This window comes from Ictidomys tridecemlineatus, chromosome 10 (assembly GCF_052094955.1).
Source record: "Ictidomys tridecemlineatus isolate mIctTri1 chromosome 10, mIctTri1.hap1, whole genome shotgun sequence".
Lineage (NCBI taxonomy): Eukaryota > Metazoa > Chordata > Mammalia > Rodentia > Sciuridae > Ictidomys > Ictidomys tridecemlineatus.
In genome coordinates this window covers 13,574,509-13,593,191 of record NC_135486.1, presented here as the reverse complement: position 1 = coordinate 13,593,191, position 18,683 = coordinate 13,574,509, and the positions used below count along the sequence as shown (strand labels likewise).

General features: G+C 48.5%; 1 protein-coding gene across 11 annotated transcripts in view; it reads right to left on the bottom strand.

Annotated features, from left to right (window-relative positions):
• The window catches only part of Cacna1e (calcium voltage-gated channel subunit alpha1 E), a 444,235-nt gene that overhangs the window by 352,161 nt on the left and 73,391 nt on the right, over window positions 1-18,683 (bottom strand). For all 11 annotated transcript variants that reach the window (XM_078022436.1, XM_078022437.1, XM_078022439.1 and 8 more), the window contains exon 2: window positions 6,521-6,953. In XM_078022436.1, coding sequence (XP_077878562.1) covers window positions 6,521-6,939 — 419 coding nt within the window. In that variant the 5' untranslated portion in view covers window positions 6,940-6,953. The remainder of the gene's footprint in view (window positions 1-6,520; window positions 6,954-18,683) is intronic.

The following is an 18,683-nucleotide window of genomic DNA, read 5'->3' as shown; positions in this document are numbered from 1 at the left end:
TGCAACCCTATGAGCCTGAAAGGCTCCATATTTGAGCAAGGGGGTTGGGCTTTGCAGAGGTTAGAAACTCAGGTGTCTTCGAAGCAACCTCTCATCCTAATGACAGAATTAGCCCAAAGTAGGGCAGGAGGGGTGGCAGGGATTTAGTGACCTGGAGACTCTTCCCCCGAGACATGCAAATTTAAATTGAATTGAATGTCATTCAGTAAAACATTTCTATTCAAGTAAATAAATTCTTCCAGGTACCCTTACGGCAAAAGCCTGTCCGCAGATTGTAGTCTACGAGAACTAAACCAAACAATGCCTAATTTTGCCAGCAGGTGGCAGCACATGAAAGAATTTCTCCACTTGTTTAGATCTGCATTGAGGTTGGCTGCCTTTCAAGAGGCCAGAGAAAAACTGACCCAGTGGCCTTTAAAATTCAGCTAGAAAGTCTCAAGACTGAGTTATTTGTTTCCTTAGAGAACCTGTGGCCATGCTGAATATACTACGAAGGCTGGCGAGGGTGTTGGCTGGAGGTTTGGCCAGCTAGTCTGGCTGCCCTGAGTCAGGAGAGCAGCAGGGCACGAGACAGAAGTGGGGTTTCAGAACTGGATCCCCCAAGCCTTGGTCACCTCAGGACACCACCTTGCAACACAGGAATGGTTCCTTAAAGCACCTGCAGTTGCCCAGCCTCTTGAGACCCCCGCTCTTTCTCCTGCCCCTGAGGTGACTGCTCTCTGTGATAATGACAGCGGGTATGTGTCAGTGGCCTCCTGTGCCAGGTGCTGTTTGTTTCCACCTTCAACCTGGGATAGGCTGCTGTGACCCATGTGGCGGAACCCAACCCAGCTGCGGCCTCTGCCCCCGGGATCCAGCCATCCTCCAACGCCCACTGGAGACAATTATGAAAATGATGGGCTCCCAAAGTCAGGAGCCACACAGCAGGGGACCACCACCAAACACTGCTTAAGTACTTTACATGCTGTTCATCCTTCGTCACGATTCCAAAAGGTCACTGTCCACATCCATCGTCTTGCAAAGGGTGAAAATGAGGCTCAAAGATATTGAATGTTTTGCTCAAAGTCAAATAAGACATGGCTTCATGGTGACCATGAAGCCTGGAGGAGGACAGGGCCCACGCGACCTGCCACTTAACCAACCCAGGCTCTACAGCCCACGAGACCCACACCCAGGGTTGACCTTGGTCTACCCTAGAGCCGCCAGTGTTCCGGGCTTCCTGGACTAGACCTGACAACGTGGCTGGGCGCTGTGAGAAGCCAGGTGAGCCTCCGGGCCCTAATTATAAGGATGCCCACTGTTTCCGGAGCATTGACTCGTTCACAAACACTGACTGAGGGCCCAGGGTCAGGCCTGTTTCTCAGCACTGGGCTTCACGGCTGACCAAGCGGTGGACTCACTCCTCGAATGTCAGGAGAGGCAGTCACTGCACCGGGTGACGGGACACAGGTGCCAGGAATCTCTCTTGGACTGGGTGAAGGGAACCTTTCTAGGAGGTACCTAAGGCCTAAATGACAAGAATGAACCCACCCTGTTAAGATCCAGAGAAAGAACATTCCAGACACAGCACAGAGCCAGGGCAGAAAGAAGGCCAGAGGGTGGGAGTGTAGGGAACTGAGGGGGGGGGGGTGAGAGGGATGGGGCCAGGAGCCTGGCACAGAGGATGGGGAGGCATTCATAAACCAGGAAAAGGGGTTCAGATCATACTCTTGAGTGTAAAGGAAAACCAAGTATTCTTTTGAAAGACCTTGTCTGCTGTGTGAACAGACACAGTCCCTGGTTCCAAGGAAACAAGATGCAAGGGGAGAGACCAGCTAGGAGGCCACTGCCACGGTCTGAGTGCTGGCAGCTTAGAGATGATCGGTGCAGTGAGGACGGAAAAGCACTGGCTCTTGGGATCTGTCTGGGAGATGGTGCTGACACCCTTGCCAACTGACCAGAAGTGAGGGCTAAGGGAAAAAGAGAAATAAAAGATAATGAGAGTATTTGGCGGGGACAAGTGGACAGATGGTAGTGCCATCTCTTTGAGACACAGAGAAAATCAGGGGTTGAGTTGCATCAGGAGAGGAGGAAGAGTTAGTTCCCTTCTAGCCATGCCAAGTCCTGGATGCCAGACAGTGAGAGATACCAGGCAAGCATTTGGCCACAAGAGCAGGGGTCCTTGGGAAATCTATATTTAGGAGTCACCTGCAAAGATGTGGACTTGGCTGACATTAGCCAGGGAGAAGGTATGCAGAGAAGCAGCCCAGAACCACCCTGGGACTCACCAGCCAGTCTGTCCATCTAATAAATGTGGTTAAAAGTTACATCAAGCTTGCAGAATGGGCATGAAACCCGCCCTCTAAACATGCAGGGGTGACAACCTGCCCATAGTCACACAGTTGGCAAGGAGCAGTGAAAGAATTCAGTATGAACTGAGCTCCTAGCATGTGCTGGGTGCGTCATGGTCACTACCAAGGACTCCAAAGTGGACAGTACGCCTCCCTAGAAGAAGCACAGGCTTTAGAGTCAGAGGACGTGGTGTGGGTCCTCTGTGATACCCAGCAGGAAACTCAACCTCATTAAGCCCGACTTGCCCAGTGTGTAAAATAACATTTTATGGGTTTTTCTTTTTCATTTTGCAAACATCTATAAAGTGTCTATTATGTGCCAGGCACTGTGCTAAGTGATAGAGACACCACGGAGAGCAGGCAGACCTCTGCTTACAGTCTAGCGGGGCACACAGATACATAAACAGGCAATTACAATACAGTGTGATAAGTACTATGATTATGGAAATACGCTTCCCTCTGTATAGACTAAGTCATACCAACCTACGCAGACTTTAAAGTTACACATAATTTCCTTTCTTCCAAACCTATATGTAATAATAGTCCCTTATGAAATGTTTCTGTTCTTTCTAATAGTACCTATTATTTTCGTTAGTATGAATGATACATACGAAGCACCTAGCACATAGCCAGGGCTCCATCAATAGCAGCAGGCATTGGATCCAGCATCATAGCTAATTTTGGGGGCTCACTTTTCTATACTTCAGGAATAATAACCGCAAGTCCAGAGTGTCATCCTGAGGGCCAGGTGAGATAATAAATATGAAAACACTTTGTAAGCTGGAGGGGATTAAAGTACTTTGTTAGTAAAACACAGTGGCATACTCACTGGCTGAAGTCAAAAACCTTGGCAGACGAGAAACACTTGTTGTTAATCAAGAGGTCCTCATAACCCACATGCCGGGCCCAAGCAAACCTTCCAAAAGATTCTTTGGGAACAAGAATATCTGCTTCTGCTGAAGCAATCATCTTCAGAGAACACCTAAAGAACTTTCCATGGGAAAACACAGACCCTACCCTGAGGTCTCTTGCCCTCCCAAGTCCTTCCCTTCCCACACTCGCTCACTGAGCTATTGGCAAAGGAATGTAGGAAACCCCAGGGTGGTTTCCAGTTGGCTTTGTGCATCAGCAAAGTCGACTCAGTGCCAATGAGAGTGAGGAGAAACCAGGAAGCAGGAGACGAGGGTGAGCAGCCCTGAGGATGCAGTCAGCCACCTGCGCAACCACACGGCTGATCCCTGGAACTCACTCGGCTACCTCCCTCCCCAGAAGCGCCCGGCTGGAATGGCTATGGATCCCCCTGTGGATTTCATCATTCCTTCAGGAAACAATGTGAGCCACATATTCCAGGCATCGCTCTACACCCTGGAGATAAGACAAAGTTCCTGTTTTCCAGAAATGGATGCTCCAGGGCCTGTGTGTGTGACAGGGAAACAGCGTGGGACAATCAATATTCTGGTGCTGGACATGTGAAGCTTGAGATGCCTACAGACAAGTGGTATCTAATTCAGGGGAGGAGCCTTGGTTGGAGATACAAAATTGGGAGTTATCCATATTGAAGGTAATTAAAGCTCTGGGACTGGGTGAGCTCACTAGGAGGTAGGTGCGGAGAGAAGAGAAAAGGCCCAGGCCCCCTGATGGTCAGGGACTGGGGAAAGGCAGAGGGGACTGGCAAGAGATTGAAGGGCATCGGCAGGGTGGGAAGAGAACCAAGAGTGCATCATGACAGCCGGGTGGGAAAGGACTTAAGACAAAGAGGGGGTGAGCGCATGCTGCTGCTGCCACCAGGTCGGAGGAGATGGACGTGGAAAGTTGTCTGTTGGATTTGGCGCGGGTGAGACCCATGTCACCTCGGCAAGTGCCATTTATTTGCCTGGGACAAAGTCCGGATTTGAAGAGTTCCAGTAAAAACAAGGAAGTGGAGGGAATGTCCGGAGCTAGTGCGAGGCATTAGAGGACTTTTCTGAGGGTGGAACCTAAGTCCCAGAAGGTGGAATATTAGGGTTTGGAGAATTGGGGGAGGCGAGGCTCAGATGAAGGCACTTACAGGGTCCTAAAGGAGGGAATCTGGGTGGTCGGGGGAAAGCCATGTCCGTGTCAATCATGGAGGTCTCCGGGTCAACTCCAGGGATGAGGGTGCAGCGCAGGGGAGCAGGGGTGGGTGAGGCAACACCACCGTCCATCTCTCTCCATGGTCTCATTAACCCACTCCAACTGGGCTTCTGACCCTGTCACCCTACTGAAATTGCTCCCATTAAGGTCATCTCTCTGTTGCCCAAACCAATGATCACTTCAGAACCCTCATCTGATTTGAATTCTCAGTAGCATCCCGCACAACAATGACTTCCTTCCGTACACAGTCTTCTTTTCACTTCTTTGTCCCTAGAAGCTCCCGGTCTTCCACTGACCCCTCCTTCTCATCTCCTTTGTGGGCTCCTCATTCACTGCTACATTCCTGCAGGTTGACACGACCCAAGGCCAGGGGTATGTCTTCCCTGTTTTACCTCCTCAAGGACCTGATCGTGTGAAAGCAGTTTCCAACCTTGCCACTGTCCCCACCACCTCCCCAGGGAGGCAGCTGGCCCTGGAACTTGCAATCCTCCAATTAGCAAAAGTTGACCTTAGTGAGACATGACAGTTATTCACACATTGCTAGTCGTGGTGAGGCTGGTTTTTCATTGAGTGTTGTAGGGATTCGTGGGCCAGGCCATACAACAGGCATTGGGCAGTGGCTCAGTCCTGTTAGGAACATAAAACAGAAAAGCAGAAAAGGACGGTCCTTCTGAATATGAAGAAATACTGCCAGAGCTACATGGTACCCAAGAGGCCTCCTACTTCTACTCCTTTTCCAAGCCACACTGAAGTGACTTACTCAAGGTCATACCAGCAATTAAGTCACCTTGAGAATCAGTCCCAAGTCTCTCATACCTCAGTGGGTTGCTGAGATGACAAGGGCTGTGGGAATTAGAATGAAAGCCACTGTGCCCTCATTGTTACAATTGTGACCTCCAGAACCAGACTGCCAGGCCTCAAATCACTAACCAATATCAAGTCTCAGTAGCAATGCAGGTATTACTGGACTGTTAGAAAGTCACTTAACTTCTCTGTGCCTCACTGGGCAAATGTGATAATAATTGCAGCAACTTCACTGTTATGGCGAGGATTGACATGCAAGGTACTTAGAATGTTGCCCAGCACTGAAGGAGAGCTGTATGTGAGGTTCTCAAGTCTAATGATGCCAGAGATTTGCCGGATCCTGGCTGCCCTCAACTCCTCTCTGAATCCCAGGAGCCTGACACGCATTAGGGCTTATGGACTGAATGAATGAACTAACAACAGGAACATCCACGAGAAACAGCAGCTCATCTACCCCCATCCACACCATCCCCAACCCCCATCCACACCATCCCCCACCCCCAGGGAAAACAAGCAGGTGGATTCCACCAGGAGGACCTCTGTTAAAAAGCACCTGTGACTCATCTCTTTGCATTTAATGACATCTAACAACTCAACAATCCAAGGCAAGAGGAGAGAACGACACACAGACCACAGGACACACAAACATGCACAATAAATTGTCAGCCAAGGGGGCGGAGAACAAGTCCTTAAGTGGAGTATAACCCGGAGCAATTGAGAATTAAATACCATCTTCCTTTAAATTACAACTCCTCGAAAATAAAAACCTAAATTCTCAGGGGGTATGAATTCAAGTCAACCTAAGGCTTGGAAACCCTTTTCCTCTACACAAAAAGAGCCGAGATAAAACCATGGGTGGCCACAAATCTCGGTCAATCTCTTCCATCCACAGGAGACTTGCCCCCCAAATGCAATCATTCCCTGGAGCATGGTACCAGAAAGCGCAGGGTGAGCTGCAGTTCCTGAAGGAGAGATGAGACGGATGATGCACGAGTTGAAGGAGTCTGCAGGTCTTACAGGGAGGCCCAGAATAGGAACCAGACTGCAATTCCTCCTCCCTGGGATCTGAGTAAAATGGGTGAGCTGGGGTGGGGGTGGGAGACGAGCTTGCTGGCCCCCAAGTGACAGCGGAGACCTGAGTCAAGTTCTTGAGGCCTACAGCTGGCAGGAGGTGACCTCAGGGACCTCATTCCAGGGCTCCAGCCCGAGCGGCCATCCCCGGCCCCCGCCTGGACTGCCCGGCCCCGCCCTCCACCCGACCCCGCGGTACTCACTCCCACTCCTTGCGCCGGGCCTGCGGGGTGCTCTGCATCTTGTGCGCCTCGTGGGCCTTGATGATGTCGCGCTGCTCGATGAGGCCCCCGCGCCGCCGCTTCATGACCTCGGGGCTCACGGGCAGGAAGGGGCTGGAGCCGCCCTCCCAGCCCGGGCCCTCGCCCTCCTGCACCGGGAAGAAGTTGTCGAAGCCTGCGACGGTGGCACGTGGGGAGGCGGGCAGCATGCCCACCTCGTCCGAGGCGTCGGCCTCCAGCAGGGCGCACTGCTGGGGCCTCCATGCCTCCTCCTCAGGCAGGGCCAGGATGTGGCGCCGGCGGCCCGCCGCCCCGGGCTCAGGGCTCCCGCCCGCAGCGGGGCACAGGGCGGGCTCGGGCAGCCTTCGGCCTGGGCTCAGTCCACGCATCTCGGGCACCATCACAGAACATTGCTCTGCCAGGGGAAGGGCGGGCAGAGACAAGGGGTGGGGAGGAGAAGGTGGGGGAGGGTCGTGGGCACAGGGAAATAGAGAAGAGAAAGAAGTTAATGGCATTGTCCTCTGAGGAAACCCCTGCTGGCTTGCTTAGTGCTATATGGCAAGCCTGGCACACAGTAGGAGCTCCATAAATGACACTGAAATCAGGAGCAGCCACTGTGGACCAGTCCGGATAGCAGCTGCTGGGTATCAGAGCTTAAGCAAAGCAGGCTTGGTTCTTACCCTGGACTTCACCGTCTAGTGCAGAAGACTGACATTAAGAAACACAGTCACACGGTTACAGATGCTCCCCCACTTACGGCCAGATTCACCTCTGTTGGGGTTATCTCCCAACAAACCCATCATAAGCTGGACATCTCAAAGTCAAAAGTACAATTACCATGCTTAACATACCAAACATCAGTACAGCACAAGGTAGACTATCAGTTGTCACCCCTGGTGGTCATGAGGTTGCCTGGGAGCTGTGGCTCAGCTCTGCTGCTGCCCAGAATCACAGAGGATGACACTGAACAGCCAGGAAAAGATCAAAACTCAAAACTCAAAACTCAAAAAAAAGATCAAAACTCAGAATGCGTACAGCTTTCACACCATCACAAAGTCAAAAAAAAAATCCATCTACATGTGCAATGGTGATAAGTATTTCAGAGCGCTCCCATAAGGAGAGGATTCCTCCAAAGGCCATCGTCTTGGGTGGACAGCCATTTGGCTACTGTCTCCCAATCTGAATAATAGAATCTTTCGATCCTGTTTCCCAGTATCCCAGCTCCTCCGCGTACTCCTACCCACCCTCTGCTGGCCTGACCACCGGCTCCCTGTCTCCACCAGGGCCAGCAGCAAGGTGGGCTCTTCTTGAGAACTGAGTACTACATATAGGTTCCTTCCTCTTTTCCTAATGCATGGATCCTCCTCAGGGTCCAGAGAGCATGAGTGGACTCAGGTGTCCCTGCTGGCTCCTGCACAGCCTTCTTCTTCTTTCCATGCTGGGGAAGATATGGCCAGATTCACCTCTGGAAAGAGGCTCTCATCTAATTGGCATTGACTGACAGCTTACCATGTGCCAGGCACAGCACAGACCAAGACGAACGGGTCTTAGTCCCCGCTGTCTGCCTGGGATGACCAGAATGCACATTGATGTAGACCTGACGGCGAGCAGGGCTCATCAAAGGGCACCTTGTCCATCGGGCCATGGTCAGGAGGGCTTTGTGGAGGAAAGGGAGTTTAACCAAGCTTTCTAGGAGAGGAGTGGGAGAAGATAGTAGGCAAAAGGAAGGGCACATGCAAAGAGGAAGACTTAAGGAATCCAGGGGGTCCAGAAAGTTCCCATTTCAAGCCTGAGGTCTTGGGAACAGTCCTGCTGGTTTGAAAGGACATCAGATTATCAATTTTTCAAGATATCTGCTTACTGTCTTCCTTCCAGGCAGGACCCAATCCTGAATTTCCAGCTCCCCACCCCTCACACTCCCAGCCACACCCCTAGTGACCACAGGTGGCACACATGCATCTCCTTGGGTCTAAGTGCCAAGTGCTCTAGGTGTTCAGAGGAGCCCTGGCATCCGATTCCTCCACTGCTCAGTGAGTCCCCACAATGGCTGGAGACTGTGCTGGGCTCCTGGGAATGCATCTTTCTAGAATGCTGCCCTCCACAGCTGCCCCCTGCCTTCCCTGGTCTCCGCTGAAAGTCACAATGGGAATCACAAAAACAAAGAAGATCAAATGGTCAAAGAATCTTAATGACCTGAACATGACAATTTATAGATGAGGAAGCTGAGGTTCAGAGAGGTAGAGAGCCTTGCCCAGGGTCACGGTGCCAATAGAGGTCAGAACTAGGAGAGAACTCAGGCTTCGAGACTGAGCTCATCATTTTTTTCCCCAGTACATTTATCACCCACTGTCTCGACCCCATGAAGCAGAACCCACAGATATCTCTCCCAGTCCCCCTCCCCCAACCCCTACACTAAGGTAACTATAGAAAAGAAAGGCTAATGATAATGCATATGTACTAAAGCCTCACGTGACCACTAAATAGACCCTGACTTCCCTGGAGAGGGGTCCCAATGGCATCTTCTTCATTTGTCTCCTCCTTTTCCAGCATCTGGAGTGGTCACCCCCACCCTGGCAGCAGCATACCCCAAGTCCTCATGGTACTGAGCTCCTGAGCAGGCTGGTCAGCACTAGACTCCGGGCTGCCAAGGTTGGGTCCAGGGAACAGGGAATGGGAAGGTAAAAAGCTCCAGACTGAGCTTGATAGGAAGGAGACATAAAGGAGAAAATATGTTCTAAATCCTGCCAAGAGTTGGGTGGGTCCCTAGAAAGAGTGATTCATGTTCCTCACGTTGTCATGCTGTCTCAACTGCACTTGATGGGTTTTAAATTTATCCTTCATTCCTACGATGTTTAAATGTCTCTCCCCCACCACACACATGCATGCACCCCTCCCCTGGCTGCTCCCACTCCTCCCCAAGTGGCAGCTCCAGCAACTCCAAGTATTCTTGGACTCTGTGGTCTTCAGCCTCTTCCCCCTCCTGCCCTTTGTAGCAAAGGCTCCTGGTGAGAGCCACCAGCTCTCACCAGGCCACCAGGTTCTGGCTCCTGATCTCTGTTTCCTGGCCCACCCTCCCACTCTTTCTCCTTACTGGATTTCCCCTGCACAGACACTTTGCCAATTTGAATCACATCTTTGCCAAAATTACAGCAGCAATAATATGCACGGCGGAGCTCCGGCTTCAACGGAATCAATTTTACGAATATCAAAACATGAAATTATCTCATCTTTCCTTTAAGAATTCCTGTTAAACAACCCTTCTATTATTGATATAAATGTTCATCAGGGGAATCTGTCACCCCCGCCGCTTGCCAAGCCGGCCAGTGCCCAGGTCTGCCTGTCATCAAGCCGTGGGAATATCCTCCATCTCTAGCAATTCAGACCAGATGGTCTGCGTCTTCCAGGGCACTGGAATTGCCCCGATATTTAGCCCTCCTCCTCCTCCCAACCTCCAAATTCTGGCACTCCTTATGTTTCTTGAGATCAAAGATTTGTCTTGTGTCTCTGTCTATGTCTAGCACCCAATGCTGAGCCCAACACATAAAAGGTGCTTAGGTGGTCATTAGTGGTGTTTGCCAAACATTCTTGTTATGCCCCGACCCTGGACACATTGTAGGATATACTTCCTGGCCTAAGGCTGAGCATTTAAATGCTGGTCCAGGTCTCTCCAGAGCAGGGATGGACAAACTCTGCCTATAAAGGCCCAGACAGTAACGTTTTGAGGCTTTCCAGGCCACACAGTCCCTGTTGCAATGACTCTCCCTGTTGCAGTCCAGGCGTATGTAAATGAGTGGGCGTGGGCATATGTAAATGAGTGGGCGTGGCCGTGTTCTGATAGATCCTTACTCCTAAAGGTTTGTGTGTTTGGTTTTTCAACTGCATCTCTAAGGCCTTGTCATTCAGTCTGGGTCCATGAAGTCCAGTTCTACAGAGCCCTAGGCATGTACAGGGAATAGAGACCCAGAAAACAGACTCTGGGATGGACAGAGCATGTGAGGAGCTTCCTGAGAGCCTATGTGCTGCCCTGTGGCCCGCACTCCACTCCCAATAGGAGAACAGGCCCTGCTCTCTGAGATACCAGCTTGACAAGGGGCAGGGGGGCTCCCAGGGCACCTCTCCCTCCTTACCCTTGCTCTCCACCCTCCTGTCTTTTTACTCCTGATTTCCATGCTTGGTTAATGGGCAGGGGGTGTGGTTGTAAATTATGGGGATCCTGAGGAGGAAGGGGCCTTTGTGTAACCCAGAAGTCCTAGAAAATCTCTTCACTTGCTAGTGAAGGCACAACAAGTGGCAGAGTAAGGGGCTTCCGCCTCCATCCACAGCCAAACATCCTGCACTGTCAAAGACCCCCGAGCCAGTGACGGTAGTCCTGCCTACCCTGAACTCATCTCCCCCAACCCTTCCAGAATCCAAGCCAAGATCCTCTTCCACAAGGAGTATTATGTCCTCTGTACCATCTTTCCCTTTATATCCTATCAAGAGTTTTAATTTTTATTCATCTATTTGAATGCTTTAGAAGTAATGGCCTAGGTACCATAAGTAATGGCTTATCTGTGCCTCTCAGGCCCTGCAAGTTAGACCACCATGTTGATGCCATTCATCCAGCTCTCCCTGGGCTCGTGCCCATGCCAACCCCACCCCTCTAATTTCCACCACTCACTTTCCAATTCTTCTAGAATATGTGCATCTTCCCCAATGCACATTCCAGGAATCAAGGCAGTCTGTGCTTTGGGGAATTTAATGTCTCAACACCCTGCAAATGGTGAGTTCTGCAAAGACAGAGTCATCTCCAATACATATCCATGGGAACCATGGGCAGGGAAACAGTGGGCAGAAAGGGACTGATGGGCACTATAAGGTGACAACTCACAAGGGTCCCCAAGCTGGCCCTGAGCTGTCCTTGCTTGCTCCCCCTGACAGAGGAGGTCTCAATTCCCAAATGTTAGAAATTAAGAATCACAGAGGAAAGCAATTTTAAGATCTGAAATGACACAACTGAGATAAGATGCTGAGTTCCTTTCTAAAAGTGATTCTCGTGAGAAGAGAACTGATATACTCAGTGGGTATATCAGTGGCAGGAAATGATCCTACTCATTGTCCTCATCTACCTGCCAAATGAGCGTACTACCTGACCACAAAAGGAAGAGTGAAATCTGGACATTATTTTCACTTGCCATGCTTCTCTGAGGCCATGGTCCTCAATCCATAGACTACGCCACAATCTATATCACTGGTTTAAAATACAGGTTCTGGACCTCTCTCCAGAGATTCTTGGATTGGTTGACTCAAGAATCCACTTCCCCCACCCCATACTGGCAACTGAACCCAGGGGCAGTCTACAGCTGAGCCACATCCCTTGCCCTTTTTATTTTTTATTATGAAATAGTCTGGCAAATTTCTGAGGTTGGCCTTGAAATTTGCAATCCTCCAGCCTCAGTCTCCCCAGGCATATACCTGTATTCCCATACCTGCACCCAGCAGAAATTTGCATTTTCAATAGTCACTCCTTCCTAGGAATCATATCTTGAAACACAGTCCTATAAACACCATGTCATCATGAGAGGTTGAGCTAAGTTGCTAAAAAGTGTTGTCCTGGATGAATTAGGATGTTAAAGCCCCTGGAACAGCACCCCTCTCAACCACTCTCAGTCTATACCATGAAATTCACTTATTAAAACAAACCTGGGGGGGGGGTCCTTGACCCACCCCCACTCTCTGCAACACTCCATTCTACCCTGAACTGGCGTCAGCTTTAGCCCACCTGACATTCCTCTCTGTATGTCTATGTTGTTATGGTGACTGTTCAAGGATGGGCTAATGTCCAACAGCAATTTGACAGGCTGGTGCATTTTGAATATAAATCAACACCCAAAGAAAACACTCTGCTTCAAATCTAGTGTGTTTGCTGAGTCCACTTGTGTCCCCTGTGGAGGGGCGAAAGGAGTCCAAAATCTAGCCTCGGAAGCTCTGGGTTCAGGTTACAGACCTGCCCCTTCCTGGTCAAGCAACCTTTGGCGCTCACTTCTCCAGGCCCATGTTCTCCTCTGCACGGTGAGGATAATAATGCACTATAGAAGCCTGCAGTGAAAATCAGTTTCCAGGGAAGAACTTGGAGATTCTGAGTGGAAATTGGGAGCAGGGGGAAGAGGAGGCTTAGGAGCCTGCATTCTGGAGTATGGATCTGATTCCCTGAATAGGAAAATCCCCCCTCCCCAGCTCAGTCCCTGAAAGGCACACCACATAGCCTTTCATTTCCTCTTCCATAGGATGGTTACTGAGAGTACAAACTTTAGGGCTGGGGATGTAGCTCAGTGGAAGAACACTTGTCTATCATCTGCAAGGCCCTGGGTTCAATCCCCAGAACTGGAAAAAAAAAAAAAGTACATATTATAAATAACTTTACATGGTACCCCATGAATATGTGCACTTTTTATGTATCCATTAAAAATTATTTCTTAAAAACAATAGTAAATACTTCATAAGATTATTGGAAGAACTGAATATAGAAGCACATAAAACAGTACCTGGCACAGAAAAAAAATGCTCGATAAATATTAGCTATTATTTTTATTATGTAAAATGACTTATGTTTTTATTAGAGGGAATAATATTAGCAAATAACCTCAAATTATTTGTGGCCTAATACAATAAAGGTTTCATTCTCTTTAATGTCACAGTCTACTGATACACGTTGGCCTGGAAGATGGGAAAGAGAAGCCCTGCTCCACCCAGTCATTCAGGAATCCAGTTCCTGTCATTCTGTTGCTCTGCCGTGCCTCAGGAAGGGTTCCGCACATTTTTTTCTTAAAGGACTAGATAGTAAATATTTTAGCCTATGCAGGCTAGGAGACCTGAGTTGTAACTGCACTCACCTCTTCCCAGTGTGAAAGCACCATAACCACACTTAACCAATGGAGTGTTGGCTACATTTAATAAAACTTTGTATACAAAACAGGCAGCTGGCCTTGCCGACACCTGAGCCTGGGGCCTCAAAGTCTTCCACTGAATTTCTTTCTTTCCAGTTGAGAGACAAAGAAAAAGCCCATGGAGGATCTTTCAAAAGATGAGAAGCAAGGCCTAGAAGTGGGGTACCTCACTTCTCCCATAATTCCATCAGAACTCAGTCGCCTCGCGCTGCTTAACTTCAGGGGAGCAGAAATACAGTTTGCCTGGGAGCCAAGAGATGTGAAAACCAGTGTGGAAAAGCACTTGCAAACTCAGAGAAACTATTTCTAACTGTACTGTGATACAGTCACAAAAGCAAACACAAATTTGTCAAATACACTGGCCAACCTGACAAAGAAGGGGGAGATTACAGGTTGAGTGTCTCTAATCTGAAATGCTTAGGTGCAAAAATGTTTCAGATTCAGATTTTTTTTTTCAGATTTTGGAACACAGTATTTGCATACACGATGAGGTGTCTTAGGGATGGGACCCAAGTCTAATCATTTATGTTTATATATATATACATATACCTTATATACATGATCTTTAGATAATTTTATACAATATTTTTAATCATTTTGTGCATGAAATATAGTTTAACAGTACATAAGTTTCCATTTTTGACATCATCACCCAAAAAGTTTTGAATTTTGGAGCATTTTGAGCTTCAGATAGAGATTAGAGATACTCAACCTGTAATTGATTGCTTAAACTTGCCTCATTCTAATTTGTAATAGACAAACACACATTTTTTAACATAAAAGAATGGAGAAATTCTAAATGGTGTCATAATCAACAGACACACCAAAGAATTCTGATGATTTGAAAAAAGGAGACCTCAAAAGCTTTCGATATGGGTGGGACCTCACCAGTTATAAAGCAGGAATGTCACAGACCCATCTCCGGCTGCCTTCTCTGTTGGGTGACTAGGCCTCTCCACTTGCCCTTGGGCTATATGGAGGCTGAAACCACACCTGCTTTACTCACCCTTCTACCAAGCACCCAGAACTTTAGGCATTTAGTGTAGATTTATAAAAGGAAAATGTGAAAGGAGGAGAGAAGAGAGAACAAAAGTGAGCCACCAGGAAGATGCTGTGTGGTGCCCCCTACTGTCACTCTGCCGTGGTGGTAAGTGAGTCTCTTCAAGAGAGTCGGCATCTGCAGAAATCCTTACAACTACCTTTGAGTGGATTAGAAGTACTTTAAGGGGTTTTACTTGCAACTTTCCAATTTGCTTGAATATTTATCTTTGGCTTTAAAAGACACTTCTCAGAAGCTCCACGGGACCTTCCTGAAGGGAAAGGAGACTGATAAGAAGGGAAGAACAGATCCTCTCCACATAGATTTACTGAGGACCTGACCATGTGTTGTGGCCGGAGAAAAGCACTAAAAGCTCCTTGTGGTATCACCGTCCAGGAAAAAAAAAAAAAAAAAATCCCACGGGGTTAGGCCAAGCACAGTGACTTTAAAAGAAAAGAAGAAAAGAAAAACCTTGCTTAACACAATTACCTTTTAATATAGACCAAGAATTACTTCTGCAAGAGTATCTTGAGCATTTGTGACTTTCCAGCATTGGTTACCTCTGGTGCATCCTGAACTGCCCCCAAAGGGACCCTCATAAAGAGATAAAGATAAAAAGAAATGAGGACTTTTCCAAGGAACTCAAGGGACACAGAAAACAAAGAGCAAAACACTACTCTTCAGATGGTCTCTGGAAGAAGGCAGTAGGAGTTAGGAAGGGATACAGCCAGAAAGAAAACCTAACACTACTGCTCCCAGGACTTGCAGAAGCCAAGCGAGGGGCTACCTGGCCCAGGACAGAGAGGGGCTAGGACAAAGACCACAGCATTCCTGAGAGGTATTTCTCTTGTCCCACTACAACCTCAGACTCAGAAAACAAAACCCACAGTGCTGCCAACACCTCCTATAGCCTCCTTTCTATCATAATATTTCTCCAGTGTCAGTCCCAGGAGCACTAGGGATCCCAGCTAGTCCCTGATCATGTCCCTCCTGCCCAGGCTGACCATGATTATTTGAAGCCATTACCTTAGAGGGAATTTTCATTTAAAGAGCAGTGAGTTACTACTACAGTAAAATTATGGACAGCTCTGTTCATCTAGGCAGATCTCATCTCCCTGAACAGGTTCAAAACAGCCACATGGGCTTCCAAAGGCACTACCCAAGAGCTGCCTCTCACACTGCAGCTCCAAGTAGGTGCTTTGGTTTGGATCCTAAACGTCCAAATCCCATGTGTCAAAGGCCCGGTCCCCAGCCTCTGGTGTTATGAGAGGTGGTGGATCTTTAAGAGGTGGAGCCTAATGGGAGAAAGTTAAGTCATTGGAGGTGGTCACTTGAAGGGGATATTGGATCCCTAGTCCCTTCCTCTTATTCTTTCACTTCTTAGTCACCGTGAGGTGAGCAGCTTCTTCTGCATGTCCTCCTGCCATGATGTACTGCCTCAGGACAAGCCCAAATGCAATGGGGCCAAATGATTATTAAAACTGTAAAGCAAAACAAACCTTTTCTCTTTTTACGTTAGTTATCTCAGTTACTTTGGTATAGTAATACACACTGATTAACAGAGTGGGGAACACAGTTTGGACTAGGAAAGCCCAACTGGGTCATTACCTAGAGAAACAAATCAAAGTCATGAGCAAGGCATTTGAGGAGTCCATATGTGGCCTTCTGGGAGGACAATATTACAGCCCTCTAGTGCCTTGCATGTGAGCCAGCTGTGTTCCCCCAAGATAGTGACCACTTATTCTAGATTCTGAGCCGTGCCCCACCTGTCAGCCAGGGTGAGCCCCTCCTGCTCAAGTTTCCATATGTGGTCTTTGTCTCGCCAACTTCTCTGTGTAATCAAACAAGTGGTACGTCACAAAGAAGCCTGCCAACAAGAGGAATACTGGGTATTCAGGTGCTGGTGGAAATGGAAGAGGGACATCCCCACCTTGTGAACATGCCTGATCTCTGAAACCCTTCAGAATCTTCTCTTTATTCCACCCTCATCCTGTGCTCTCTGACTGTTCATTTTTATACTTTTTCTTCCTGGTCAGTTGTTGTATATTTTTTTTCACATAATTACTAGTAACAATATTATAATTAGCCTGGTTTTTTTTGAGCCAAAGTATTCATGGAGAACAAAATTTGCATTTCCAAGGATAATATGACCTGAAGGATTTTTTTTTTATTCAGTAAATACACATGGTGTGTGATGTTGGCAGTTCCAGGTATGCCACTCAGACTGGTGTGCCCTGAACTTGTGCAGTATGACCTAGGCTACTGGTAAGATTAGACCAACAATTACCATCAAATCTAAAGTGCCTGCACACCTCCAATAAGCTAAAAGAGAAGACTGCAGTTGGCATTATGATGACCTCTCCAGGACCACTCAATGTCCCCAAGCGTGCATGGCTCTGGAGCTGGGGGGTGGGCTCTGGCTCCACGGTGGGACATCCTTAGACTCTGCCAGTCGAGGTGATCATTTATCAGTGATTGGGTAAGAAAAGGCATGTGATCCCAGGAAGCAGGAGGTAGTGTTTCCTGGGGTCTTAAACTCTTTCAGCTTTTAAGGGAAGGCTAGTAAAAGAAGTGACCCCTCTCTACCTCTGGCAATGTCCTGCACAGATGGGAACCAGCTCCCTGCCATCCTGGGACTGAAGCTGCAGCACTGGGTGGGGACAGGGTAGGTGGTGGGTTTGGCCCAACAGTTCTGAGCTCCCCAGGCAGTGCCAGGCAGTGTCATCACAGACTAAGCTCTGGGATGCCCAGAGAGGCCTGGAAACGGGGAGTGGTCATCCCTTGACATCTTGTCAACACCTGGTGGGAATCAGTGACAGCTCTTCTCTGGGACGGAACAAAGAGGAAATGGACACCATGAGCCTGGGGTCCGTCCTTCCCGCTCCTTCCCTGGTCCCTGGGCTCTCTTGCCACCTTCTACCCTCAACTCCCAGGGTCTTTCCCCTGCCCTCTGAGTTTTTTCAAGCTCCTTATTATCTTCACCATCGCTATCTACAAAATTCCCCTGTATTTACGGCATGTTTTAATCCAAAAATTTGGACAAAGAAAAGTGACCTGAAAAAAACATGCTTTTCTAATTTGCGAATTTAAATATGCGCGTGTGTGTGTGTGTGTGTGTGTGTATGAAATGTCTCATCTAGTTACAAAAATTAATGTGCATTTAGTTACATTAACAGATTGCCTTGGCTGAAATATATAATTATAGGAAACCACGAAGCACCAAAGAGGCCACCCCTTCAATCAGCGCACACCCCAAGGACTCATCCTCCTTCTCTTCCACCTCTTTTTTGCAACCCAAACTCAAGTCCCCAGGGCCAGGCTCTTCGTTAGAGGTGAAAGGAAAATCACTTTGATAAACTGGCGTCCTCTAAGTGCCACTGTTCCAGGGCTGTTCGACAGCCAGACAGTGTGATTCTAAGACACGAGGCAAGAAGAGGGGCCTCTGCTAGTTGGGCGTAAGGAAGACTTGCCACATAACGGCAGAGCTGCTGCCTCCTCCTACCACACATCGTTCAAGCATTTTTGTCTGATTTTTTTTTTCCGGCATAAGAATCCGAGTTGTTTTCACAAGGACTAGAAGAATTATAGACGATATGGAAGCTCTGTGGCAAGAAGCCCTCCTTTATCATATATTTTATAAATATAAACTACCTCTTTTTGAGCCAAGCACCATCCTGCAGGCTTGCACAGCCTTCGTAGCTAATCTTCTCAACGGTCTCTAAGTGTGTTCTAAGTGAATGGAGCCACCCACTCATGTGTCCAGTTGTCCACGTGTTTGATACATCTATAAAGACTGAGTGACAGGTGCCAGGCACAGTGCTAGGCACCAGGGCTGAGAACAAACCACTCACCAGATTCTGACACAACACTGTCATTCGTGTTCAAATGAGAAAAAGAATAAGGTGCTCTGGGAGTCTCTGGAGGACGGTGGGGAGTGGGGGAGGTCACCTGGAGGGAGGGACAGGTAAGCTGAGACCTGCACCTTATGTACTAGGCAGCCAGGCAGAGGGGCCAGGGGCTGGGCTGCATGAGATGAAGCAGTGCAGTCAAGTGTGTCTCCTGGAGAAGGTGACACCTGAGCATACCTGAAGGCAGTCAATGAGCGAGCGATTGAGACATCTGGTAAGACAGAGAGGATGTGCAAAGGCCCCCATTGTAGGGGGTGGGGCAGATCATGGAG